The following is a 23,854-nucleotide window of genomic DNA, read 5'->3' on the forward strand; positions in this document are numbered from 1 at the left end:
GAGGGTGTTCTGAACCGTCGGTTGTCTACCCCGAACGGGAGAACGTGGAAAGGGTGGACAAATTGAATCGCAATCCAATCAATTACGCACGCACACCACTGACAAAAAGTTGATGAAAAAAGTCACTTGAATGCATGTCGATGGGGAAAAGCAAAATAGACTGCACAGCAGCTATGACTAAACGAGCATTGGAAGCAAAGGGGAAAACCGGGCGAAAGCAAATGGTTACAAAAACGCAGTCGCCGGGCCATTGTACGTCACGTAAATAAACGGTCATGTGCCGTTCGAAGAGAACATCAAATAGAGTCAATTTCGATCGTACTTTTTAGGTTAAAAGTTGAAATCCGTTACAGAGAACGGCAACGCTGCGCGCTGGGGAGTTTATAAAAGGCACATAAAAATGAAATAATAAATTTTTGAGGAAGACAATTTGTTCGTCGTTTAAAAAAGAGCAGATTGATTCCAACTAACGATGCAAGGAAACTTCGAAACTTGACCATTTCATTAATAAATGTTTATCAATATAGGATTTATTGCAATAATTTACAGTATTGCTTGTGTTTCCAGCAAAAGCCTTTTACTAAGTTAATGTAGTATGATGAGAAGCCAATTATAATTACTACCACAAACTGAGCGCGTAATTCAAATCGAAACACTTCAACCTTTTTCGCTCTCTCTCTCTCTCTCTCTCTCTCTCTCTCTCTCTCTCTCTCTCTCTCTCTCTCTCCCCCCTCCATATCCACCAGAAATTTCGGCCATGCATCATATTATCGTGGATTTCAAGGCAACATACGATACAGTCGAGCGCGCACAGCTATGGCAGATAATGAACGATTACGGTTTTCCGGACAAACTGACGCGGCTGACCAAAGTCACCCTGGCGCGAGTGAAGGGCTTCGTGCGCGTTTCGGGGACACTCTCGAGTCCTTTTGAATCGCGCAGAGGGTTACGGCAAGGGGATGGACTGTTCTGTATGTTATTCAACGTCGCTATTGAAGGTGTGATCCGGCGAACGGGCATCGAAACGAGAGGAACGCTCTTCAGCATGGGTAGCCAACATTACTAGAAACCTTGGGACGGCTGAGACAATCCAAAAGTCCAAAAGTGGTTCAAAAGGATTGAAAGTGGAACTTTTTTCTTACCGTATTTTTTTTTCATTTTAACAATATAGTAACTTCGGAGATACTGTTCGTGGGTATATCCCTCATAATCTGAAACTGTCAAAAGTTGCATATGACTTACTTTTTCCTTTTTTTCGGGTTATCCAACTGGTCGCTTAATAGCGTATAAAACTCTGCGCTGGACCCTTTTGTGATGTCAACAAAGTGTCAGGGAGACCTCAAACATCAGTTCTACCTGACGAGACAGGCACTGTCGCCCACTAAAACACAGGTAGAGCCCCAAGCATAGCCGTCACGCCTATACCCGCAGGCGGAGGCGTTTCGGCCCTGCGCGGACTCCACGAACTGACTCTAAGATCTCTCTACCAAAGGCCGGAATGTCATATTTTAAATATAATGATGATGATGACGATGATGATGATAATGATACCACTCGAGTTGCAATATGTGGTATAGTGAAAAAGTGGAGGATTCGTCAGCCCCGCCTGACACCGGTCTTCAACCGCGCGCCCGCCTTCAGTTTTCCAACACAAACAACCACAAATGAACCAATAGGTAAGACAAATTTCGGAGCATTAGTGGTTATCAACTTATCAGGGCAAATTTAATCCCACGCATTCCCACGATACAAAGTAAATTGAGCGCAGCACAAGCTGGACGTTCGCGGTAGTCGACAGAAGCTTCAAAATATAGAGACTCGCCCGCCTTCCAACCCTCGAGACCAAAGTGCTGTAAAGCTCTGGGCTTAAACGTCTCTTTAAGACTCGACCCCTTCCCATCGACAAAGCCCGCGGGCGGCCATCAGAGCTCAAGACAGCCACGGGGCCAGTGCAAAAATCCTACTCTATCTAGCAGCACCGCCTAGCCGAAACTAGAACACGCGACACGAATTGACCTAATTTTCCCATCTCCTACCTAAGAAGTGCTATTACCCGTAATCATTACAGAATGGTCCTTCGGCATCCAATCGGATCTGGTATCCCGCTTATATCCCCTTATTAACCCTAAGCCCCCGACCAACTCAATCAATCCGACATTTTTCGAAGATATTTGTGACATTTGTGATAAATAGGGATGAATCCCAGAAAACTTCATCTATTGTCAGAGATCCCCATACTGGCCTTATTCTCTTAAACGGAATAAAAGCACTTTCTGAACGCAACAATCACATTTGGTAAATTTTTACCCCGAGTCCCACTTGAAATCACAAAAGTATTTTGATATACACCCACAGAAGTAAACGTGACCGCTGTTCATTTACTGATTAGTTAAAAAGCCCTACACCACGACAAGGTTCAGTTTTATCGTAGGGAAAAGTTGCATATGACTTACTATGATAAAAATTAACGCAAAAAATTTTTGCGTTGGTAAACACAGACATGGTATCTTCGCCAAACTTGTAGCAAATATATAGGCAAACAAATTTCGTGAAGAAATATTTCTATTTCTTTCGGGGGTAGAGATACAGAGCATTTTCTTTAGATTTTTTTTTAATTTAATCATTTTCATACATAGCTTTTGTTAGTTGCATTTTACAAAAACATATTGTTTAAGCAATTATCGAAATATTCAAAACAAACCTTTCTAAGGAAGGCCACAAATCTCTAAGACCTCTTTCATTATAATGTTATCGCTTATTTGAGCTTTATTTTTTCTTAAGTCAACCTATTGGATAAAATAGGACAAGTGGATATATCAAATTAGTACTTCACCTTGAAGGTGCTACAAATTTGCATAGGCCGCTTGTCCCCACCCACCCATATAAGAGTACGGCAAACATATGCTTTACGTGTTTGCGTACGCCATATGCTTAATAGACGCACACTGTTAAACCATTTTATAACAACAAAACAAAAACTATAAGGACCAGTAAATTTATAGTTTTCGTAATTTTCTAGACCACTGTAGGCTTTGAAAACAGAAGGAAACCCGTTCAGGAGACCATAACAAGGTTATATCAGTTTTATAACACACTAGCTGACCCGACAAACTTCGTATTGCCACAAATTAACCTGTGTTGTACATAAATCATGAATCTCGGATGATCTTTGTCACAATCTCGAGTTTTGCAAGCCCCCCAGTGGGCGGCGCTTCCAACGGCGGGACACCGGCAACACTCGCGACCGTCTCGTCCTGAATGATCTAGTGTTACTATAGATAGTTTTTGTGGTCTTGTATTGACTAATGTTTTATGGAAGAGTCTCGAATTTCTCGAGTTCAATTAGTTTTTGAGTTTCGCAAAAATTTCTGTTTTATTTGTATGAGAGTCCATATCCCCCTACCACAGGGGTGAGAGGTCTCTAACTATCGTAAAATAAATTCAAGACTCCAAAATCTCCCACATGCCAAATTTGGTTCCATTTGCTTGATTAGTTCTCAAGTTATAAGGAAATTTGAATTTCATTTGTATGGAAGCCCACCCTCTTAAAGGGGAGATGGGCCATAACTCGCTTTCTAAAGAAGAGAGGGGTCTCAATTCACCATAGAAAAAATCTTGCGTCCAACACCACTTACATGTCAAATTTGGTTCCATTTGCTTGATTAGTTCTCGAGTTATGAGGAAATTTGTATGAAAGCCCCCCCTTTTAAAGAGAGGAGTTATAATTCCCCTTATAAAGAGGGGAGGGGTCTCAATTTACCATAGAATAAATTCTTGTCACCGAAAACACCCACATGCCAAATTTTGTTTTATTTGCTTGATTAGTTGTCGAGTTATGCAGAAATTTGTGTTTCATTTGTATGGGAGCCCCCCTCTTAGTGGGGGGAGGGGTTTCTAACCATCACTAAAACCTTTCCTGACCCCAAAAAACCTCTACATGCATATTTTCATGCCGATTGGTTCAGTAGTTTTCGATTCTATAAGGAACATACGGACAGACAGACAGACAGACAGACAGACAGAAATCCTTCTTTATAGGTATAGATTATGATAGTTATAACATAATCTGTTACAATTTGGTAACAAATTGATCAAGAAGCAATAACAAAAAATATTAAATGTATAACAGATTTTGATAGTTGTAACTCATTTAGATATAAATGAGTAATATAGGTTTCGCCACTAAACATGCTAAATATCACCCTTATAACAAAATATGTTATTTGCAAAAATTAGTCTAATTATTATGATTATTTCAATAGTAAATGAATTTCGTGTGTGTTTAGAGTATGTGAAAAATGGATCAAAAGTTTACGATGGTTCGATAATTCCTGGTTGCACCGAATTAAACAAATATTTTCTTTGTCGAAACTATCTCAAGTTCGGTAGCACAACGAAAGTTGTAGTAGTGTTAATTTTAGATTTCTGATTGTGAATACGTCGGCTGGGATTGATTAGCTCAATAAGCAACCCCTCCCTACAATGCTTATGCATTATTTATTCATAACTTGCACTCTACGTACGAAGTGCAGAATTGTTACTGCACTTCGACGACTCGAATGCGGCGGCAGTGTATCGATGACGCAAACAATGAGTTGATCGCAATCGTAAACAGATTAGGTTCTATTATATTGTCGCATACATTTCAACCGTTCGGTGAACGGAAAGTCTTTCATCTGTTCTGTCCGGAAAATGTGCGGAGCACACTCTTTCCTCATAAAATATTTCATTTTCCTGGAGCACGGTTCGTCCCGGTGACGAAACCTGACGTCGTTCCACCGGACCTCACCCCCTTTCAGCTGCTGCTCGGCGGTAGATGATAACATCGTTTGTCAAATGAATGAATTTAGGTAAAACTGTTGGATGAACACAATGTTGCTGCTGCAGAAAGAGCAGAAACTCATCTACGCTTCTATTATTCAACCCTTGCTCTCCCACGCGTTCTTCCTCCAATGATGCAGACGCGCCCAGCTGGAAAGGACAACTTGCAGCGGTGACCTACTAATTGGAACCTTCCCTAGTAGTGACTGCATTGCACTGGTGGAGGAAAGTATGTCGCGTCACAGCCGGTGACGAGTTTTGCGGAAAACTGACCGAATAGACAGCAGTGAATGAATGGCCTTTTGATGGTCTAGATCCTGGTAATTGATGGATGAGGGACGCACGGTTGGTAGAAAACTTTTATGGGCTCTTTCTTCCTCGTCGAACTCGGCTGCGGCTAGTGAAATGGCTTCCCCGCTTTTTGCTCCCGATACTGCTCTCTCGACGGTTGATGGTTTGTTTATAAACTGTGGCAATTACGTGTTCAGCGCCATCTGACGACCCGACACAATATGAAAATAGTAAAGGATTTGTTTATGCTCACTGAACTAAGGCATCTCTGTATTTTGGTCTTGCACCAGCTTTCCAAATGTGGAAGATAATATCAGGTTTGAATTAAAGTTTCTTCCAAGGTATGCAATTTGAGCACATGTTTAAACGGCAGCCTCGGCAGATTGCCACCGACAATAGTTAGTTCGTACTTCTGCTGTGGATTCGTAATCCGTTCCGTTGTTTGGATTCTCAACGTATGGAGGAGCAACTTTCCAGTGAAGCAATCTCGGTTACCGGCTTTTCAGCTTGTATGCACTACATTCTATCTGCTTCCTTAGGGGGGGGGGGGGGGGGGGGACATTCCTATCTTACTTCTTGTAATCACAGGACAGGTCTGTTTCGATTCGAACGAGAGTGAGTCCCCGTATGGTATCAGTCATAGCAAACACAAAAGCACCTCAACCTGGCACCGGTTGTCGGTCACGTTTCACTTATAGACGAAAGATACTAAATGGAATCGACTGCCGCCGCCAATTCAACACAACCAAGCGATTCCTACAATGCGCCGTGATAGAGCAACCTCATCCCGAGGATTCTGAATGGTTAACTCAATAGACTAGAAATTCCAACAGCTGATGGGCACACGAATGTCTATCCTTACTAGCTTCTGGTTCTAATGCACCTTCCTTACGCGTACAATCAGAGACAGTAATCTCTTGTCGTATAGATCTTCTCGCGAGACGTCCTTCTTGCGGTGGAAGTTCGACGACGTCGGTTGACCATCACGATGCGATTCTTGTGCGCTAGTGAACCGACCCTAACACGGCAGGCAGAGAGATGCAAATCCCAACATGATTGTGTGATAAATTTAAATTGCTTCTATGGCTTCACCGTAACCGGGAACTCGGTTTGCTTCCTGTCAAGACCGGCCCCAAAGGTGAACCAACGAACGGTGAACGGAACGGGGAGAGGCTTCGCACAAGTGTTCATAAATTTCAATCAAACTGAAAAGCCTAGGTCTTAGGTTTGTGTCCCACCCGCCGCCGCCGCCGTTTCGATGAAACTGATGCGATGTTGATAATGATGCATGATGATGATGATGATGACGATGGTAGTGGTGGTAATGGTAGTGGTAGTTGAGACCGTCGATAGGCAAGCAACCGGGTCAATCTGAACTCGGTATGAATCAAAATCTAAACCAAAATAAACGTAAAGTTTTCCACATGATAGAAGATCGATTAATAGTAGAATTGAAGTGAGGTTCTCGTTCTAGCACATCGGGGCATCAATAAGATTACGTTTCTTATTGATACTGATATTTTTCGATTTTGATAAACATTTGTCTGTCTGTCATATCTGATTTTTTTCGAACTATTCTGATTATGTGGATGAACTATAAAATTTCTATAGTTGAGAGAAAATCACCTATTTGTGCATCTAAACATTCAACATGCAAAACTTTTCAAATTATATTTGCCGTGCTCATTCGTTTGATGCGTGTAAATGCTATGGAAGCACATCGTTATTAATTTACAACTTATATGCTGAACATAAATGCCAAAAAGTTTACAAATCTCTTTGAAGCTTTAAGCAATTCACCTTTCATAAAAGAGCTTCACATTGTCGGCGTAAATTAATACGACGACGTTACCGATTGCAGCAGGTAGTTCATTCATCAGTAGAATGAACAGAAATGGTCCCAAACGACTGCCTTGCGGTACTTCTGATGTTACATCGTAAAGTACTGAGTATGAACCATCTCCAGTAACATATTGTTTTCTTCAGGTAAAGTTTCCATGGATCCATGTGACCATTGAGTCACCAATGCCAGCAGGCGTCGCGGCACTGAGCACCCCTTGAATTCCAACAACTGCATTGAACTAAATTCCAAGAAATTAGTCACACAAGTTTCCAGAAGTAAGCAACATTGTACCATTTTCCCGACGTTTCAGCGAAGAAGATGACATTACCAATACGCTTGTTGCTTTCGAACTGTTTTTCAAATTTGCGCAGTACTTCTGAAAAACATGGTTTCATTACTAACTATAACATCCTTAACAATTGTTGGTCTTCGTATCATCATAGAGTTCTAGTCAAATGTTCGCAAACGGAGTGCTTCGTAAAATTTCATTATATCATCAATTTCATTAATCACAGAGTTTTACATATTTGGCTCTCTCATTCTCATTCACAAGCAAAGCAAAGTCATGAGTATAAACGTCCTTCAGAACTTCACCCTTCTTTATCGACAGTCTTCGCGGCCGGCCATTAGAGTGCAGGAAAATTACGGGGCTAGTGCAAAAATTCTATAAACTCTGTAGCGGCAGCGCCCAGTCGAGATTCGAACATACGACGACTGGCTTGTTAGACCAGCATCATACTCCGGAGCTAACTGGGCGGGCACAAATTCTCATTAACAAGTGAATCCGAAATGTTGCGATTTGAGACCGTTTCTGTTAATTTTATTATTGAACGAAACTTCTATACTGCGATGTTAACTGTCGCTTGGAAAGTTCGTTGTACCGAGAATGCTCGACGTCGACGAAACGAGAGATTTTTCCGCTTAATTCCACTACCTGCAATGTAGTACAATATTAAATTTCTAAAAATTTAGTTTCTACTATTTTGCCAGAAGGCTTTTGGGGAAATTTTTTCGAATCCCTTGGTCATCGCTCATTTCAAAAGTTCATATTCGTTGAACCAAAACAAAAAATCCTGAATGTGCAAACCAGCTTGCGCGAAGACAAAACACAACATTGACAACACTTTCATCATTCTTTCTTGCAAGAAGACATTTGTTCTGAATGCAATAACAACAGCATATCCAAGTAATCGTTGCAAGTGATGGTATCGTCGCGCACTTCCCCAACTTGGATTACTTTCCGGTCATAATTTTAGTCTAGGTTCAAGCGACGAAAATAATCTCCATCCTGTTGGAACTTTTTTCACAAATGGAAATAACCTAAATAGCTATGATGTGTCTAATTGTCGTCTGTGCCTGGGAAGTAATGTGTTCACATTGAAAATGTGAGGGGAAATTCGACCTTGAAACTTTTAATTGATTTTTACTATTCATTAATCATGAAAAACAATGTTATACTAATTACTATATAATTGTTATGATGGATGGATGGATTTTAACGATATGCCACTGGCATTTAATCAAAACTGAAGTCTCGAGCGAAAACGTTGGTTGGAAAGAATGTAAAAATCTCGCACTACGCTTTTTGTAGGGAGTTTAATAATCAACTCCGGTAATTTAAATTCTTGAATTTAAACCTACAGAATTCAAAGACCTAATCAATATTTAACTAACCCCGTAAAAGTTTTCTGCGTTTTATCGTAGCAATTCTTGAAATGAGGAATCTCACTTTGAGGCTATCTTCTAAAATACTTCTACCGTCAGAGAGCCGCGGTGGCTCTTGCCGTTTCAAGAATTCCTCTCCAGTGTACTCGGTCCTGGGCTACCCGTCGCCAAGTCGATGCGCGTCTCGACACACGTAAGTCGGCCCTTATTAAAGTACGCACAATATATGTATAATAGTTGTTTTTAATTACTTCAATCTGTATCAAGCTTTCTGTGAACGTATTGTTTCCCGATCAGGAGGAGCTTAGAAACTTATAACAAGCTATGTTACCAACGGACTAGTTTGTTATCAGCTTTTCTAACAACGGTTGTTATAAATTAGAAAAATATTAACAACCGTTGTTATAAAGTTGAGCGACGGTTAGTGGTTGAAATAACAAAAATTCTAACTAAATTTATTGTAGTCAATATCTGATTCCGAACAGGCCTTGATATGGTTTTATCTAAATTGTAACACATTTTGTTAAGAATTGTTTTTGAAGATTTCTCAGATATTTCAAAAATATGACAGTAAATAAAAATATTTTAACAAATACAATAAATGAATTGTGAGTTAGAAACATTAAATAGCGAACCCATCTGGATGAATCTGTGCGGATTCACATGAATACACGTACACATTCAATATTCAGGGTTTTCCGGGGTTTTCAGGGTTACCGACCGGCAAATTACACTCCGCACGTGAGTTCCTTATCTGTTATTTTCCCTCGCGTTAAGCGGAGAGCATCACTCGCACTTTGATCGCTTACCAATGCGCGCTGTACTCTCGCAGCACCGAATTCTTTAGCGCCCATTGCGATTATATCTAAAACCCACCGTGGTGGTAGTCCAGCAAAAAACAACCGTCACTCGGTTTGTTTACATTTTGTGGATTGGCCCTTTTGAAACGTTGGTGCTGATATGTTCAATTTTCATTCTTCGAGCCACAAAGCATGCGAAACAATTTAGCTTCAAAAAACAATTTCGTTGCGCGCACCTTAGGAGAAACCGGGCCGCGCATTTCGAAGATGTTTTATATTTTTATGCCAATATCGGTCGTTCTACTTTCTGACCAGCGCGACTGGGTTTACTTTGCATGGATTGACCGGGATTTAATCCTCCGGGTCCAGACTAGATCTCTGAATTGTATAAGATAGAGGATAGGGTCGTAATCCAAGTCAGGACAGAGTGCTGTGAGAAAAAGGTAGCGAGGAGAGGAACCATATTAAGCTTTAAGCCAATATTTTTCCTAAAATATTCCTTCCAATAATATTGTTTGGTAGATGTGAATAAAACAGTGCGGCTTTCTGCCGCAACATACTCCCCCTTGAGAAGCGAATGTTTTCAACTGCGATGTATAGAATAGCGAAGAGCGATTCTGAGATTTGATAGGAAAGCTGGAGCAAAGCGACCGGGTTAGCGTAGTTGGAACATGTGTCCCGCAAAAATAACGTGGAAGAGCCGGAATATCGTAGCTAGATTTAGCGTCCTTACGAATGGACGGATTATCACAACCGGACTTCGTGCTCTGACAAACTGGTGCTTAGTAGTCGGTATATGACAAAAGTACCTTGCGCCCTCACGAGTTGGCGGTTATACTCAAGGCTTTGTGTTTTAAAAAAGTGACGCCTTTGTCGATTTGATGTTAACAATTTTAATACAAACTTTATCAGCCAGTTTGTTTCTATCACCAAACTGGACACGATACTATAAGTTTGTAAGCTTGTTTGAATAGTTGTCCGTTGTTGGGATGTGAAACACCGGTATCACAAAACGTAAACCTCTGCTTGTATCGTAGGACCCATTTCGCAAGAACAAAAACAAACTACACGCACCTGCTAGGATACTTTACAGGGATTGTAATTACTACCCTTAAACAAGTAAACCTATCATATGCCGAAAACACCTTTCCTTGTTTGTCTAGTTTGGCAACAGCACCTAACCTAACACATTAACCATAGCTTGCATGGCTCTGAAACTCGATTGTCCATGGCCGCCACCGGACCGGATGTTTGTACCGACCATTCCAGGAGACACCTTCTCTTGTCAAAAATGTGAAAATATAGATGTTCTGCCCGAACAACCAAGCAGATGCTACACCACGCTGGTTGCAGGAGCTTCCTACAGTCGTTCGGCAATTATAAAACTCGAATAAATAAAAGTGCCAAAAACAGGTTGTAAACCCCAATGCAACAGACAAAGTCGTAATCATTTTCTACTGTGAAAATCTTCTTGTCAAGAACAGATTTGACAAACGGAGAGGGGAGCCACGCTGAAATTGCATTTTTACTGCTACATTGCATGTCGTACAACGACGCGGATCCAATCCAATCTGTACTTACTTGATGCGGAGGAGGATACGGAGACCGATGGTTGGGGCCGCTGTTCGGTCCTGGTGGCGTAGGATAACGCTGCTGGTAGGGAGTATACTGAGTGTTTGCCTGTGGCGGCGGTGGTCCTTGCGACGAGGGTGGTGGAGGACCACTTCCCGCGGAGCTGCCCGGCGGGGGTTGACCACCCGGCTGCTGGTGACCTTGCGGCGGTGGCGGAGGTCCCTGTTGACCACCGGGCTGGCCTTGCGGACCAACCGGTTGCTGTTGTTGGCCTTGAGTTTGTTGCTGCTGCGGTGGAGGATAGCTGCCCGGACTTTGGTTGGGCGGTCCGGGTGGGTAGGGTGGCTGACCTCGTGCGTTGTTACCCTGTTTGGGATAAAACAGAAAAAAAGAAAAAAAAAATTAGTAATGAGCGCACAATTGATTTAAACTCTAATCAAGTGATGAGTTATTTAATTAACGGGTATCATTTAGTAAAATAAATCGACCGTACCCTGTACTGCACCGTAAAACGACAATAACAATAACGATAATTCATCAAAACTGGAGTATAACACACATCTCTGGATGCAACAGCAGTAATAAAAACAAATATCCCGATACAGATCTAACACAAGAACTGTCACAACATTCACTACAAAACGGATCTAAACTGCAAAATAATCGCTTCCATCAGAGGGAACACAACTTTGTCCTATAATCTCCAGTGGCAGTCAAATAAAGTATCACCACCATTGACTGTGCTGGCATGTCGGATAAGCGCTCCGGCAAGAGCAGAAGCGAACGGGCAATAAAGATCTCCGTCTGCCATAATGCAATCCAGCTGCCGGACCGAATAAATATTCGTCCTCAAAAAGTTGTCCGTATCCATCGCGTGTGTTCATTCATTGTAGTCTATAGTATAGTTGCATCCCGTATCATCATCGACCGGCCGACCGACCGACCATATCCCAGTGTCTGATGCTACTATGAACTCAACCTTTCCACACACCGAACGGCGTCGATGTTTCGGACTGTGCGATATGACTGCTAGTATTACAGCACTTCTGTCCGTTCGGTCCCCATCGCACTGCAGCAATCCCTTACGGATTGTATAACTTTTGTCCTCCTGTCTTTCGGTGATTCCTCCTGAATCATGATCGTCATAGTCAAGTTGCCATGTGTCATATCCAGTGCCGAGCAGGCGTGCCCCAGCTGCGGTAGGGTGCCTCCAAAAATGGAACCTAACAAACAAAATGATTGAATTTCATTTTGTTGCGTTTTTCCTGTTTTCACACCTCAAATTATGCGGTAATTCTGATAGCAAAAGTACTGACATGCAGTTGGACACAAATGTTGCAAAGCGAAACTGCTGAAAACCTAAGGAGAATCGTGACTTTGTCATTGTGTACCGAAAAAAAAATACAAACGAGTCCAAAAGTACAGTCAACTGACCTTTGAGTTTTGTCTTTCATGCGAAAATAATTTGAACAAATGCCAAATGAGTCTATCACTCACTGACGCGTTTTTGTTGTACGCACAATTGAGTTGCCTCGATGTGGGGAAGCTGTGGTTTCAACAAGACGGTGCACCATGCCACACCGCGCATGCAGCAGTTTATTTATTGAAAGATACTTTGACAATCGAAAACCATCGCGTAATGGAATGTAAATGTGCTTTGTCCTGGACATTTTGTTTTACTTGAGTTGTAGGGGAACTGTGGGTAAAATGAACAGGGGAGGCAAAATGAACAGGTGGCCAAATTCCCAGTAAACCGATTAGAATCTGTTGCAGATCAATAGATATCTTCTCTTAGAAGTAATTCAAGCTGTTGAATAGACAATATGTGGTGATCATAAGCTTTCCAATGTGAAAAAATTTGAAAAAGTAAAAAATATTTGCTGAAATCTGACGCCGATGGTAATTTCCATTATTAGTAAATAAGCTATTTTGGTAAAACAAATTAAATTTCGACTTTTGGTATCATTTAGTGTTGTTTACTTATCACTATCCTGCGGATCAGTCGAAAATTCCAAATATTTTTATCAATTGTTTGTTTATAATAAACACTTTTTATTGTTTAACAATTGGTACAATTGGTAATTGGTAAAAACAATTGGTGTTTTAAGGGGAAAATGAACACCTCACTATGGGGGCAAAATGAACAGTGTGTATAATGATTTTCTATTTATCAGCAGCCACGACCTAATTACAATTCAAGCAATAAAAATGATCGAGTCTCTCGAAAAATGACGGAAAATGACCGTGTGCTGGAAAATCGTGCGAGTTGAAAGTCAAGCATTGTATGAACGTGGCGAAGATACATTATGTTAACTTTGTGGAGTCTTATTTTAATTCCAACAGCTCTGTTGAATATCTACGGCTTATGTAGAACAATGATAATGTAAAATAATGTTTAATTTATCCAAACTGAACTGGGGGAGAAAATGGCGAAATTGCTAAGGGTGTTCATTTTACCCCCAGTTCCCCTAAAATGTAGAAGAGTGAGAGTGTGGAGATCTCGTCAGCCCCGCCTGACACCGGTTGTTTTCAACCGCGCACCTACCATTAATTTTCCAATACAAACAACTACAAATGAACCAATGGGCAGACATATCTCGGACCATCAGTAATGATCAGCTTATCAGGGCTTTACCCATGCAACAAATTTCATCTTTCATCCCCCTGGTATTTATGCACTGTCCCAAGATAGGTTTACAAAGTAAATTGAGCACAGCACAACCTGGGCGTTCGCGGTAGTCGACAGAAGATTTAAACCATAGAGTCGCACCCGCATTCCAACCCTCGAGACCAAACTGCTAGTGCGCAATATTTATAACGGGAACCCGGCGCCAACCCCCAAAAACCGACCGCTAGAAATATTATTATTGTGAATTAAATGTAATATAGCATAAGAATTGACTTAATTTTCGCATCTGATACCTTAGCACTCTATCATTGTCCGTAAACATTGTAGAATGCTCCTTTGGCATCCAAATCGGGACTGGTATTCCGCCTACATCCGCTCACTAAACTGAAATTCTTGAATACGAAATTTGAAATTGAAATTTTTGATACGTTCAAGGATGTGTTTAAGTAATGGAAACTTAACAATTCGGCGGTTTAAAACGGCTGATTTTATGGTATTTAAAACGGCTGATATGCTGATTTATGATTATCATGTTTAAAAAAATACCATGTTACTTTACTTTATTCAGTGGCTAGTGGCAGTGGCTGAGTTGCTCTAATCTCCTCAAACACCAGCTGAAGCCCGGCCAGCCCGAAGCCTGTGACCTCTCTCTGGTTGTTTGCTCAAAACAGTAGGGTATTGTCGTTATCGTCGGGCCACTGTTATGGTCGGCCATCACGATTTTACAGTTTTAGTAACTCATGATATCTATGATACAACCATTGTAAAACTTCTCACTGTGATAGCTAACTTTTCACAATATTGTGAGTTTCAATCGTGTATTTAAAACATCCGTACTGAATTCAGTGACTAAATCTTACAAAAAAAGTTTTCCAGGCGCAATAAACTTTTCTTCAAGAAATGGTTCATGAAAAGCAATTATAGAAATAAATTTTGAAAATGTATGAACTGTGTTGTGCTGCAAAAAAAAATCCCCTCCAGTAAGGTGTTTGGGAAGGCTACGGTGAAATACTAGAAAAGCGCTCTTTGTAAAGGTCGGGCCACTTGAGTAGTCATGGTTGGGCCACCATAAGTTTAAGCGCAGAAGCGTAATAATCGCTAGAGAATGTCAGTGAGTCACGTAAAATGTGATGAAATAAAGCAAAATTTGTACGATAAAAACCCAGATTTTTGTTGTTTTTTTCATTGTAGTTGTACACTTCGGAAAAGGCGATGGCAATATTGATTTTAAAGATCGCCAAAATTTCGCAAAAATGCAAATAAAAATAGGGTATTTGTAGCTATATGAGCCGTTGTTCACGGAATTCATTCTTTTCATGTCTCTATATAGAACTTCAATACGTATGTCTTAGATTTTCTGCGGTGGCCCAACATGGCCCGACTATGACATTTTTTGTCTTCACGTAAATGCCTATTTTTTGCTAACTTTTTATTTTTCAAGCAATCAGTTCAAAACTTTCCGGAAATACAGTGGACTCTCGGAAAAGTTAATCGATTGGGGAATGGGTCGATTAACTTTTCCGAAATATTAACTTTTCTGAGTAGTCCTAAGAGTCATCGAAAATAACAAATACAAAAGCGAAAAATATATTCTCGAATACAGGATACACATTTTTAGGAATCTGGAAGTTGTAATGTAAAGAAATATGAATGAATGTGTGAGTGAATGAACGCTTTGGACAACTAACAAATTTAAACTCTCAGAAAAGTTAAGCCAAAAATTAACTTTTTAGAGCGTTACATGAGAGCTAATATTCGCTTAACTTTTCTGAACAATTAACTTTTCCGAGAGTCTACTGTATATCTTATTCTTAGACCTTTGCAACGATGTATTTAGGTTTTAAAAATTCCTTTTGAAACGAAAGTTATGGGCGAATTCCAAAACGTGGTTCAACCACGACGACACTCCCCTACTTTTTTCAAGGATTTTGGCCACGTGCCCAGCCCATCGCAGCCTGCCACATACTGTATTACTTTCATTCTACTCGACATAGCTCGTAATTCATGAAACTGTGCCACGTTCCTTTGCCAGCAACCACGTACATAATTTGGGCAGCGTTGATGGAGAGTCCCAACTCCCGAAGCATGCAACTAAAAGCACTTACAGGCATATTCCACTGCTCTGTGGTTGATTCCGATGATAGCGACTTCTTCCGCTGAACCAAGAGTCATGTGATGTGGAATCTCATGATGATCGTCCCGATCCTTTCCATGTTTGCTTTTTCTATTGCGCTTTAGAAAGCAATATGGAAAGGCAAGTTAGAGGGAGCATCCCCTTGTTTCAATCTACTCGACGCTCGGAAAGCGGCTGAAACGAGCTATTTTGATTGACGCATGATTTTGACCCATTCAGACGAATCAGCTGAAGTAGTTTCGTTGGAAACCGATTTTTTAGCAACATCTGGTGCGGCTCATTTCGTTTGACTTGAATCGTACGCTGCCTTAAAATCGACAAACAGATGTTGCGTGTACAAGCTGTACTTGCGGAACTAATCTAGTGATTGACGCAGGGTAAATATCTAATCGGTCGTGGATCCTCATGAAAATCAACTTGGTACTCGCCGGCGAAGCACTCTGCTAACGGTCTCAATTTAAAAAAAAATATCATGAAATAGAAACCACAAATGAGATTGTGGTTGTTGATTGACTTGCAATTACTGTCGTTTTCTGATTCAACAGATGATGAACGTTTATTCGGATTTTTTAAAGTCTCAATAAATGTGCGTCAAAGTTATAAGATATTTGATCTTTTTATTTCGTAACGAATTTCCGCATTGATTCATTGCAGGTAAATAACTGTTCAACCGTTTCGAAGGTCCTAATGCATGCGGTAATCGGTTCCTGATAACCAAACGATGTACGGTGTTAAGTGGTTTGTAGCAAACCAGTTGATCGAAGAGTACGTTGAGAAGCGAGAAATCAATAGAATTGAATCAATATCACCGTTGATCAGTTTTGCTATAAAAATTGCTTGTTGCTATTTGCAACGGCACTCGAGTGTATCGATTCTCAGTAGACGGCAGCGATCCGGATACGGTGACAGGTTAACGGGGTAACGCCAGGGAAGCTCACGTAATGCAAGTCGGATAAACCATTTTTGTATACGCCCAATCCGAAAATTCCAAGTCAACTGATGTGGAAACCAAACCAAGCTGCAGTTTTCCAGAATTGGACGAACTAGAGAGCAATAGAAAGCTTTCAGTCAATGTGGATCTTTGAGATCGCGGGCGATTTTGGAGATAGAACCAAGCTGGCGTGCGGCTCTGATGTAAGTGAAAAGTAAGCTTTGCATAAAGGATAACGCCGAGATCACTCACATGGTCGACTCTGCTTAGTTTCGATCCGTCGACGTGAACAAACAATAGTCGTACGTGAACGAACAATAGTCGAACAAAATTGACTTTAAAATGCGCTGAAACGTCACAGCCTCACACTTGGCAATACTGATGATTACGAGCCAGTTTCTTCGACAGCAATCAACGAAATCATTCAGTATGGCCTGTAGACGATAGCAATCATCTATGGTTCGAACTACCAGATATAATTTAAGGTCGTCAGCATATACAAATTTGCAGCCAAATTCGAGTAATAAGATGACGTCGTGGGAAAACAGCATGAATAACAGGGGTCCCATGTTGCTTCCCTGAGGAACTTCTGAATTATTCGTAAATTCCGAAGATATGCAAACACCGAGCTTAACGCGTAACATTCTACCGCATAGGTACGAATTCAAGCACTTAACGAGTCGACGAGAAGTACCAAGTCGCGATATCTTACAGAAAAGGATCTTGTAATCAATAGGATCGAAAGCTGCTTTTAGATCAGTGTAAATGACATCAATTTGTGCCTTCTGCTCCATATGCGATATACACGACGAAGTAAATTCCAACACGTTAGTACAAACGGAGCGACCTGCGACGAATCCATGTTGAGAGGTAAAGATGCATTTCTTTCTACGGGAGAGGACGATGCTACTCACTATAGTCTCGAATAGCTTGGAGCCAGCCGACAAATTAGTGATGTCACGGTAATTTTTAACGTTCTGCCGGTCCCCAGAATTGAACACCAAGGTATTGTAAGGTATTTCGTTTATAGAATCAAATAACCACGAATAAACTCACATATCACTCATTGTCTCATTTTTCGCACGCTTTAACAGTCATTTCAAAGTTGATGTTGGTTGGAAATGTCTTCGAATTCGTCAAAGTGGCACTTTTTAACGAAAAGAAGCGAAGGCCACCTACTTGCTACTTGCTTGCCCGAGGGATACTCCTTAAAAAGCAGTCTTGGGTATAAACGTCTCTGAAAACTGACCTTTCTTTAACGATAAACTTCATAACCGGTTACTAGATTGCAGGACCAACGATCCTACTGACTGTAGTAGCACCGCCTAGCGGAGATTCGAACATACAACGACTGGCTTGTTAGACCAGCATCATACCTTGTAGCTAACTGGGTAGTGTTTACTCCGACACAATAGGATACTTCTATTGTAAGATAATGTTTGGGAGTGTCGATCATAGATGGTGCCAGTGTTCACGCACTTGACAATATTTTTGTGAGATTTTCTTCAAAAAGTTTTGTCCTTTTGTCTGTGGCTAACAGCCTTTCGCGTCTTTCCAACTCGCATTTTTTTTGTTAGGGGGGACTTAGACTACTTTGTCCATTGAATTGAACTTTTGTAGTAGCATACTCGCATAAGTCGGACGAATCCCAATCTCAATAAGTTTTGGAATATTTTTCAAGCTAAAACTGTATTAATAAAAGTTTAATTTTGTTTGTCCACTACGATAGTCTCGATTGCTGTACAAAGTTTACGGAATCCTAACACCCTTTGATGGAGTTGACCTAGAAAGCTGCACTTTAATCCTGCACTCCAATTTGGCACGATATGGTCACTAAACCCAATAACCTTTTTTTGTAAAACATAAGAAAACATAGACCAGTATGACGTCCTGATATTTAGTAAACCGTACTTGCGTCAAGCGATTGTGTGGATATGCTCAAAATTGAAGTCTTGTTAGGAAAAGGTAACGAACATATCACAAGTTATTTTTTTTAACATTTTACGTGATGTAATACACACTTGGCTTGTATATATTGTGACCTTAGGCACTTTGCAATGATTGCTCTTAATTTACCTGGGTATGAGTTAAAGTTACGAATTTTCGGACTGGCATTTGGCATCTTTTGTCCTCGTGCCTCGCCTGTTCGAAACGAAAATCGTCTTTTATAGGCGGCTGCGCTTGTCATTTTTTCCGTCATCTTAGTGGTAACTTTTATTTTAGATTTTTTTCGGTAATACTTAGTAATTATTATTATTATTTTAATATTATTATTTATTTCTACAGAACATTCATCTGAATTTTTAAAATCTTAATAAATGTGCGTCAACTTTATAAAATATTCGATCCTTTTAGTTTCGCGACGAATTTCTGCGTTGACTCATTAAAATTAAACAATTGTTCAACCGTTTCGAAGGTCCTCATGCACGCGGTAATCGGTTCCTGATAACCAAATGATGTTCGGTGGTAGTTGGTTTGTAGCAAGCCAGTTGAACGGAGAGTACGTTGAGAAGCGCGGAAGTTCAGGAGAGACAGAAGTGTCGGTGAATCAACATTACCATTGATCAGTTTTGCAATAAAAATTGCTTGTTGCCATTTTCGACGGCGCTCGAGTGTATCGATTCCGAGTAGACGGCAGCGATCCGGATACGGTGGCAGGTTAACGGGGTCACGCCAGGGAAGCTCACGTAATGCAAGTCGGACAAACCTTTTTTGAATACGCTCAATCCGCAAATTCCAAGTCAACTGATGTGGAAACCAAACTAAATTGCAGTTTTCCAGTATTGGACGAACTAGAGAGCAATAGAGAGCTTTCAGGCAATGTGGATCTTTGAAATCGCGGGCGATTTTGGAGATAAAACCAAGCTGGCGTGTGGCTCTTGATATCAATGCGGCATGATGTAAGTGAAAAGTGAGCTTCGCATCAAGGAGAACCCCGAGATCACTTACACGGTCGACTCTCCTCAGTTTCAATCCGTCGACGTGATAATCAAACAAAACTGGCTTTAAAATGCGGTGAAACGTCATGACCTCACACTTGGCAATACTGATTACGAGCCAGTTTCTTCGACACCAGCCAACGAAATCATTCAGCATGTCCTGCAGACGGAGGCAATCATCTATGGTTCGAACTACCAGATACAATTTAAGGTCGTCGGCATACACCAATTTGCAGCTAGATGCGAGTAACAAGGTCACGTCGTTGAAAAACAGCATGAATAACAGGGGTCCCATGTTGCTTCCCTGCGGAACTCCTGAATTATTAGTAAATTCCGAAGACATGCATTCGCCGAGCTTAACGCGTAAGATTCTACCGCATAGGTACGAACTCAACCATTGAACGAATCGACGAGAACCACCAAGTCGCGATATTTTACACAGAAGGATCTTGTGATCAATGCGATCGAAAGCTGCTTTTAGATCGGTGTAAATGACATCGATTTGTGCCTTCTGCTCCATATGCGATATACACGACGAAGTAAATTCCAGCAAGTTAGTACAAACGGAGCGACCTGGGACATATCCATGTTGAGAGGTAGAGATGTAATTCTTTGTACGGGAGAGAACCACGCCACTCACTATAATCTCGAATAGCTTGGAGCCAGCCGACAGACTAGTGATGCCACGGTAATTTCTAACGTTCTGCCGGTCCCCAGCTTTCAACACCGGAAACATAAAGGATTGCTTCCATATTCCGGGAAATTTTCCTTGCGCAAAAGACTTGTTGAAGATATAGCATAGTGGGATTGCTAGCACCTCAGCGCATTTATTAAAAACGACAGCAGGAATTCCATCGGGGCCTGCTGAGTACGATCGTTTTAGCTTCTTTGCTGCGGCTAATATCATATCAGCAGTAACTTCAAAAATTGTCAAGTCGATTAAACTAGCTGGAACACTCTCTGCCGCGATCTCAGCTTCGGTTTCGGAAGCAATTCGATCGGCAAACACAGATGCGAAAAATTTTGCAAACAGCTCGCATGAATCAAGCTCTGATGTTGCCACAACATCGTCCAGGCAAACATTCAATGGTACGGAAGAGCATTTCCTTTTAGAGTTAACGAAGTTCCAAAAGTTCTTAGGATTTCGACGAAGATCGGTCTGCACTCGCAGAACATAAGATTTATACAGAGCACTGTTCAGCCGACGGTATGCATCAATACGATGTTTAAAGTTCAGCTTCGACAAGTTGGTTTTAAAACGGCGATATTTGCGCTGAGCATTGTTTTTTAGTCGCTTTAATTCACGCAAGCGAACAGTACTCCACGCAGGTGAGCTATGGCGCTTCACAGTAGGTAGATTTAAATTCAGCCATTCCACAACAATACTGCAGAAGCACGCAGTCATGTCATCAACATCAATGAAATCACGCAGGAACTCCCAATCAACGTTCGACAAGTGATTTGTCAAAGCATCAAAGTCTATCTTTCGATAGTTTAACGATCTCGTTTCGTTATCCACACATACACGATCAGCGCTGTTACAATTGGCAGTTGCAAGAGTTATTGAAAGAGGCGGGTGGTGAGGATCGACAGGAAGTAGCGGGGCGATGCTACCCTCAACTAACAATCGATCAGAGGAACAAAACACTAAGTCCAGCGTACGTCCAAGGTGATTTTTTTGGAAATTTGCTTGGCGTAAATTGAAAAAATCCATGCCGTCTATCAACGCCGCACCAGCTGCGGGAGGATGAGTAGAAATACCAACTGGGTCAACATTCCAAACAAGTCGAGGTTGATTAAAATCTCCACAAACCAACAAAACATCTTTATCGCCACATTTTCTGTGAAGCTCGCCAACAGAAGAGATATGTTCTTCAATTACGTCGATGATCTGGCTGCGATCGGGAGGTATATAAACGCCACACAGTAGCACGGTCGTGCCTCTAACACTAGCCTTCACACAAATTTGCTCCAGATTTTTTCCACTCACTATCGATGACTGAGCTGGGATGACACTGCGCTACAGCAACCAACACACCACCAAAGCTGGATTTATTGCTATTGCTGACTGGTTTTCCAAAGTCATAAATTATGGGACCTTCCATCTATCTGAACCAAGCCACTTCTAATGTTTGGAAGATTCGCACATTACTAGTAGATAAAATTAATGTTAGTGAACTGTGTCTCCTCAAGAAAACAACTTAAATCCAGGAGTTAAACATCACTAGTACAAAAAGATCGACCAGTAAAGAACTCGCACCATGGCAGGCTTGACCTAGATATTTTTCACCACAATTGACGCACATTGCAACTTTTACTCCAACCTACACAACACAGTATAAGCCCCTCTAATAGATGACCCGTTGTTATTTGACACATGACAGACAATATCGCAAACAAGTTCGACACATTGCACAGACAGACAGGCAGAAAACTCCCAACTCAAGGGTCACCCTACTGCAGTGCAGTGTGAGACCACTTCGCGGGGAGCACCCCAACACAACCCCGTCAGCCAGCCAGCCAAGCAACAACCATCAAATCCTGTGTTGTGTGTTAATAATCAAACATAATTTGATTTCCCACTTTCCTCTCCCGATGGAGCCCCCAGCAACGTGGAAACTTAGTTGTTCGTTCTTCTTGTCCAGCCGGCCTGCCAGCCAGCTGGATTCCAGCACAGCAGTCAGTGCCGCTTTCGGTTACCTAGTTTTATGATTTGATACTATCATTATTCTAAACGCTCCTACATGCCAAAGCCAGCCGCCGGTTAACCATTCGCGTTCGTTCGAGGGGGTATCGCGGAGGTTGGTTGAACCGACTGCGGAACAAATGGCACCTACACCCGCGGTAGATAGTTTCGCAGAGTACCGAACCGAGTGTCGATTCTCGGGCAAAAATGATGCTTTATCTCGTTGACGATTGTTTCATATCCTTCCACCCTCCGGTTTCTGCAGCCGGCGACGACGAGAGGACAGTGCAGAGAAGGAATCGTTCCAATTGGATCCACGGTGGTGGAACGGAACGACGGAAGGGTAGCACATTGTGTGTCAGGTTTATCAGCGCGTGAAGCATTTCGAGAGGGCACACACAAAAAGCAGCAACGCTGGCAGAAGGAAAGTGGGTAGGCTGACAGAGCACACACATAACGGGTGGCGGCAACAAGGGTTGTGTAATTTTCCACCCCTCTGGCTCCACTGTGTTTTCCGGTGCAGAGCCACATCACACATGCCGCCTTGCCCGTCCGTGCCTGGCTTTACAGAGCGCTATAGTCCCTGCATTTAATGGTTTCCTCTGCTCTCCATTCCCTGACGATGTCAGCCAGGACAACCCTCGCAAAAGTGCCACTGCTGCTTGGCTCTGTGCTCTTTGTCTCTGGAACTTATCCCGACTCGATGAATCCTCATCTGCACCCGAGCTGAATAGATAAATGATATATAATTTTTCCCTATACCCGTCGAGTGTGCCACCAGCCAGAACCTGAGCCTGTGCACCAGGACAGGATCCTAAAAACGCTTTCGCATACAATGTTTGCCACTCTGTGCTGCTATAGATGTGTGCATGTCGGTGTGTTTGCGTGTGGGTACGAACCCATTGTTGTTGTCGTCAGTGCTCGGTGTGTACCGAGGGCATTCTGGTTGCTGGTGGAAAATTCATAACACAAACAGGCGCCCACTCAACCCACCGGTGGCAGATCGGACCTGCCGTGTACCTGCACTTGTGTGCGAGCCAGTGTACGTGTGTATAACGGGAGCATAAAAAGCTCCGCCTTCTATTATGCTTATGGTTGTCGGCGGCACCGAACTGACTGAACTACTGCTCCACCGTTATTACACAGAGGAAAATATCGATTTTTCCTCATCCTTTCATTCTACACTGCCGACACAGAGTGCTAGTAGTATTGGTGCAATGGAAACCAGTACGCAGACACTAACACAGAGCTGTGTCGGGTGTCCGCTGTCCGTGCACAGCATGGAAAATGAGATGAAAATAACGTTGCTTTTGTGGCTCTGCTGTGCTATCCTACCGATAGAGTCAGAGCGTTGATGATGATCCTATATTGCTCAGGTGGGTGGTTGGTTGGTTGGCTTGGCATGGCATGGCATGGCACGGCACGGCAGGCTGACTGGTTCCACCGGAATCTGGAATGAGACCTTCAGGATAGATGGAAAAGCACTCATTTTTAATGCTTGGAAACTGTTCGTTCGTTCGCTCGGTTTGTTTGCCATGCCTCA

The 23,854-nt window shown here is 41.9% G+C and overlaps 1 protein-coding gene across 7 annotated transcripts in view; it reads right to left on the minus strand.

Moving 5' to 3' along the window:
* Positions 1–23,854, minus strand: part of LOC128744311 (trithorax group protein osa) — a 392,421-nt gene that overhangs the window by 271,256 nt on the left and 97,311 nt on the right. For all 7 annotated transcript variants that reach the window (XM_053841198.1, XM_053841197.1, XM_053841194.1 and 4 more), the window contains exon 3: positions 11,002–11,358. In XM_053841198.1, coding sequence (XP_053697173.1) covers positions 11,002–11,358 — 357 coding nt within the window. The remainder of the gene's footprint in view (positions 1–11,001; positions 11,359–23,854) is intronic.

This window comes from Sabethes cyaneus, chromosome 3 (assembly GCF_943734655.1).
Source record: "Sabethes cyaneus chromosome 3, idSabCyanKW18_F2, whole genome shotgun sequence".
Classification (NCBI taxonomy): Eukaryota; Metazoa; Arthropoda; class Insecta; order Diptera; family Culicidae; genus Sabethes; species Sabethes cyaneus.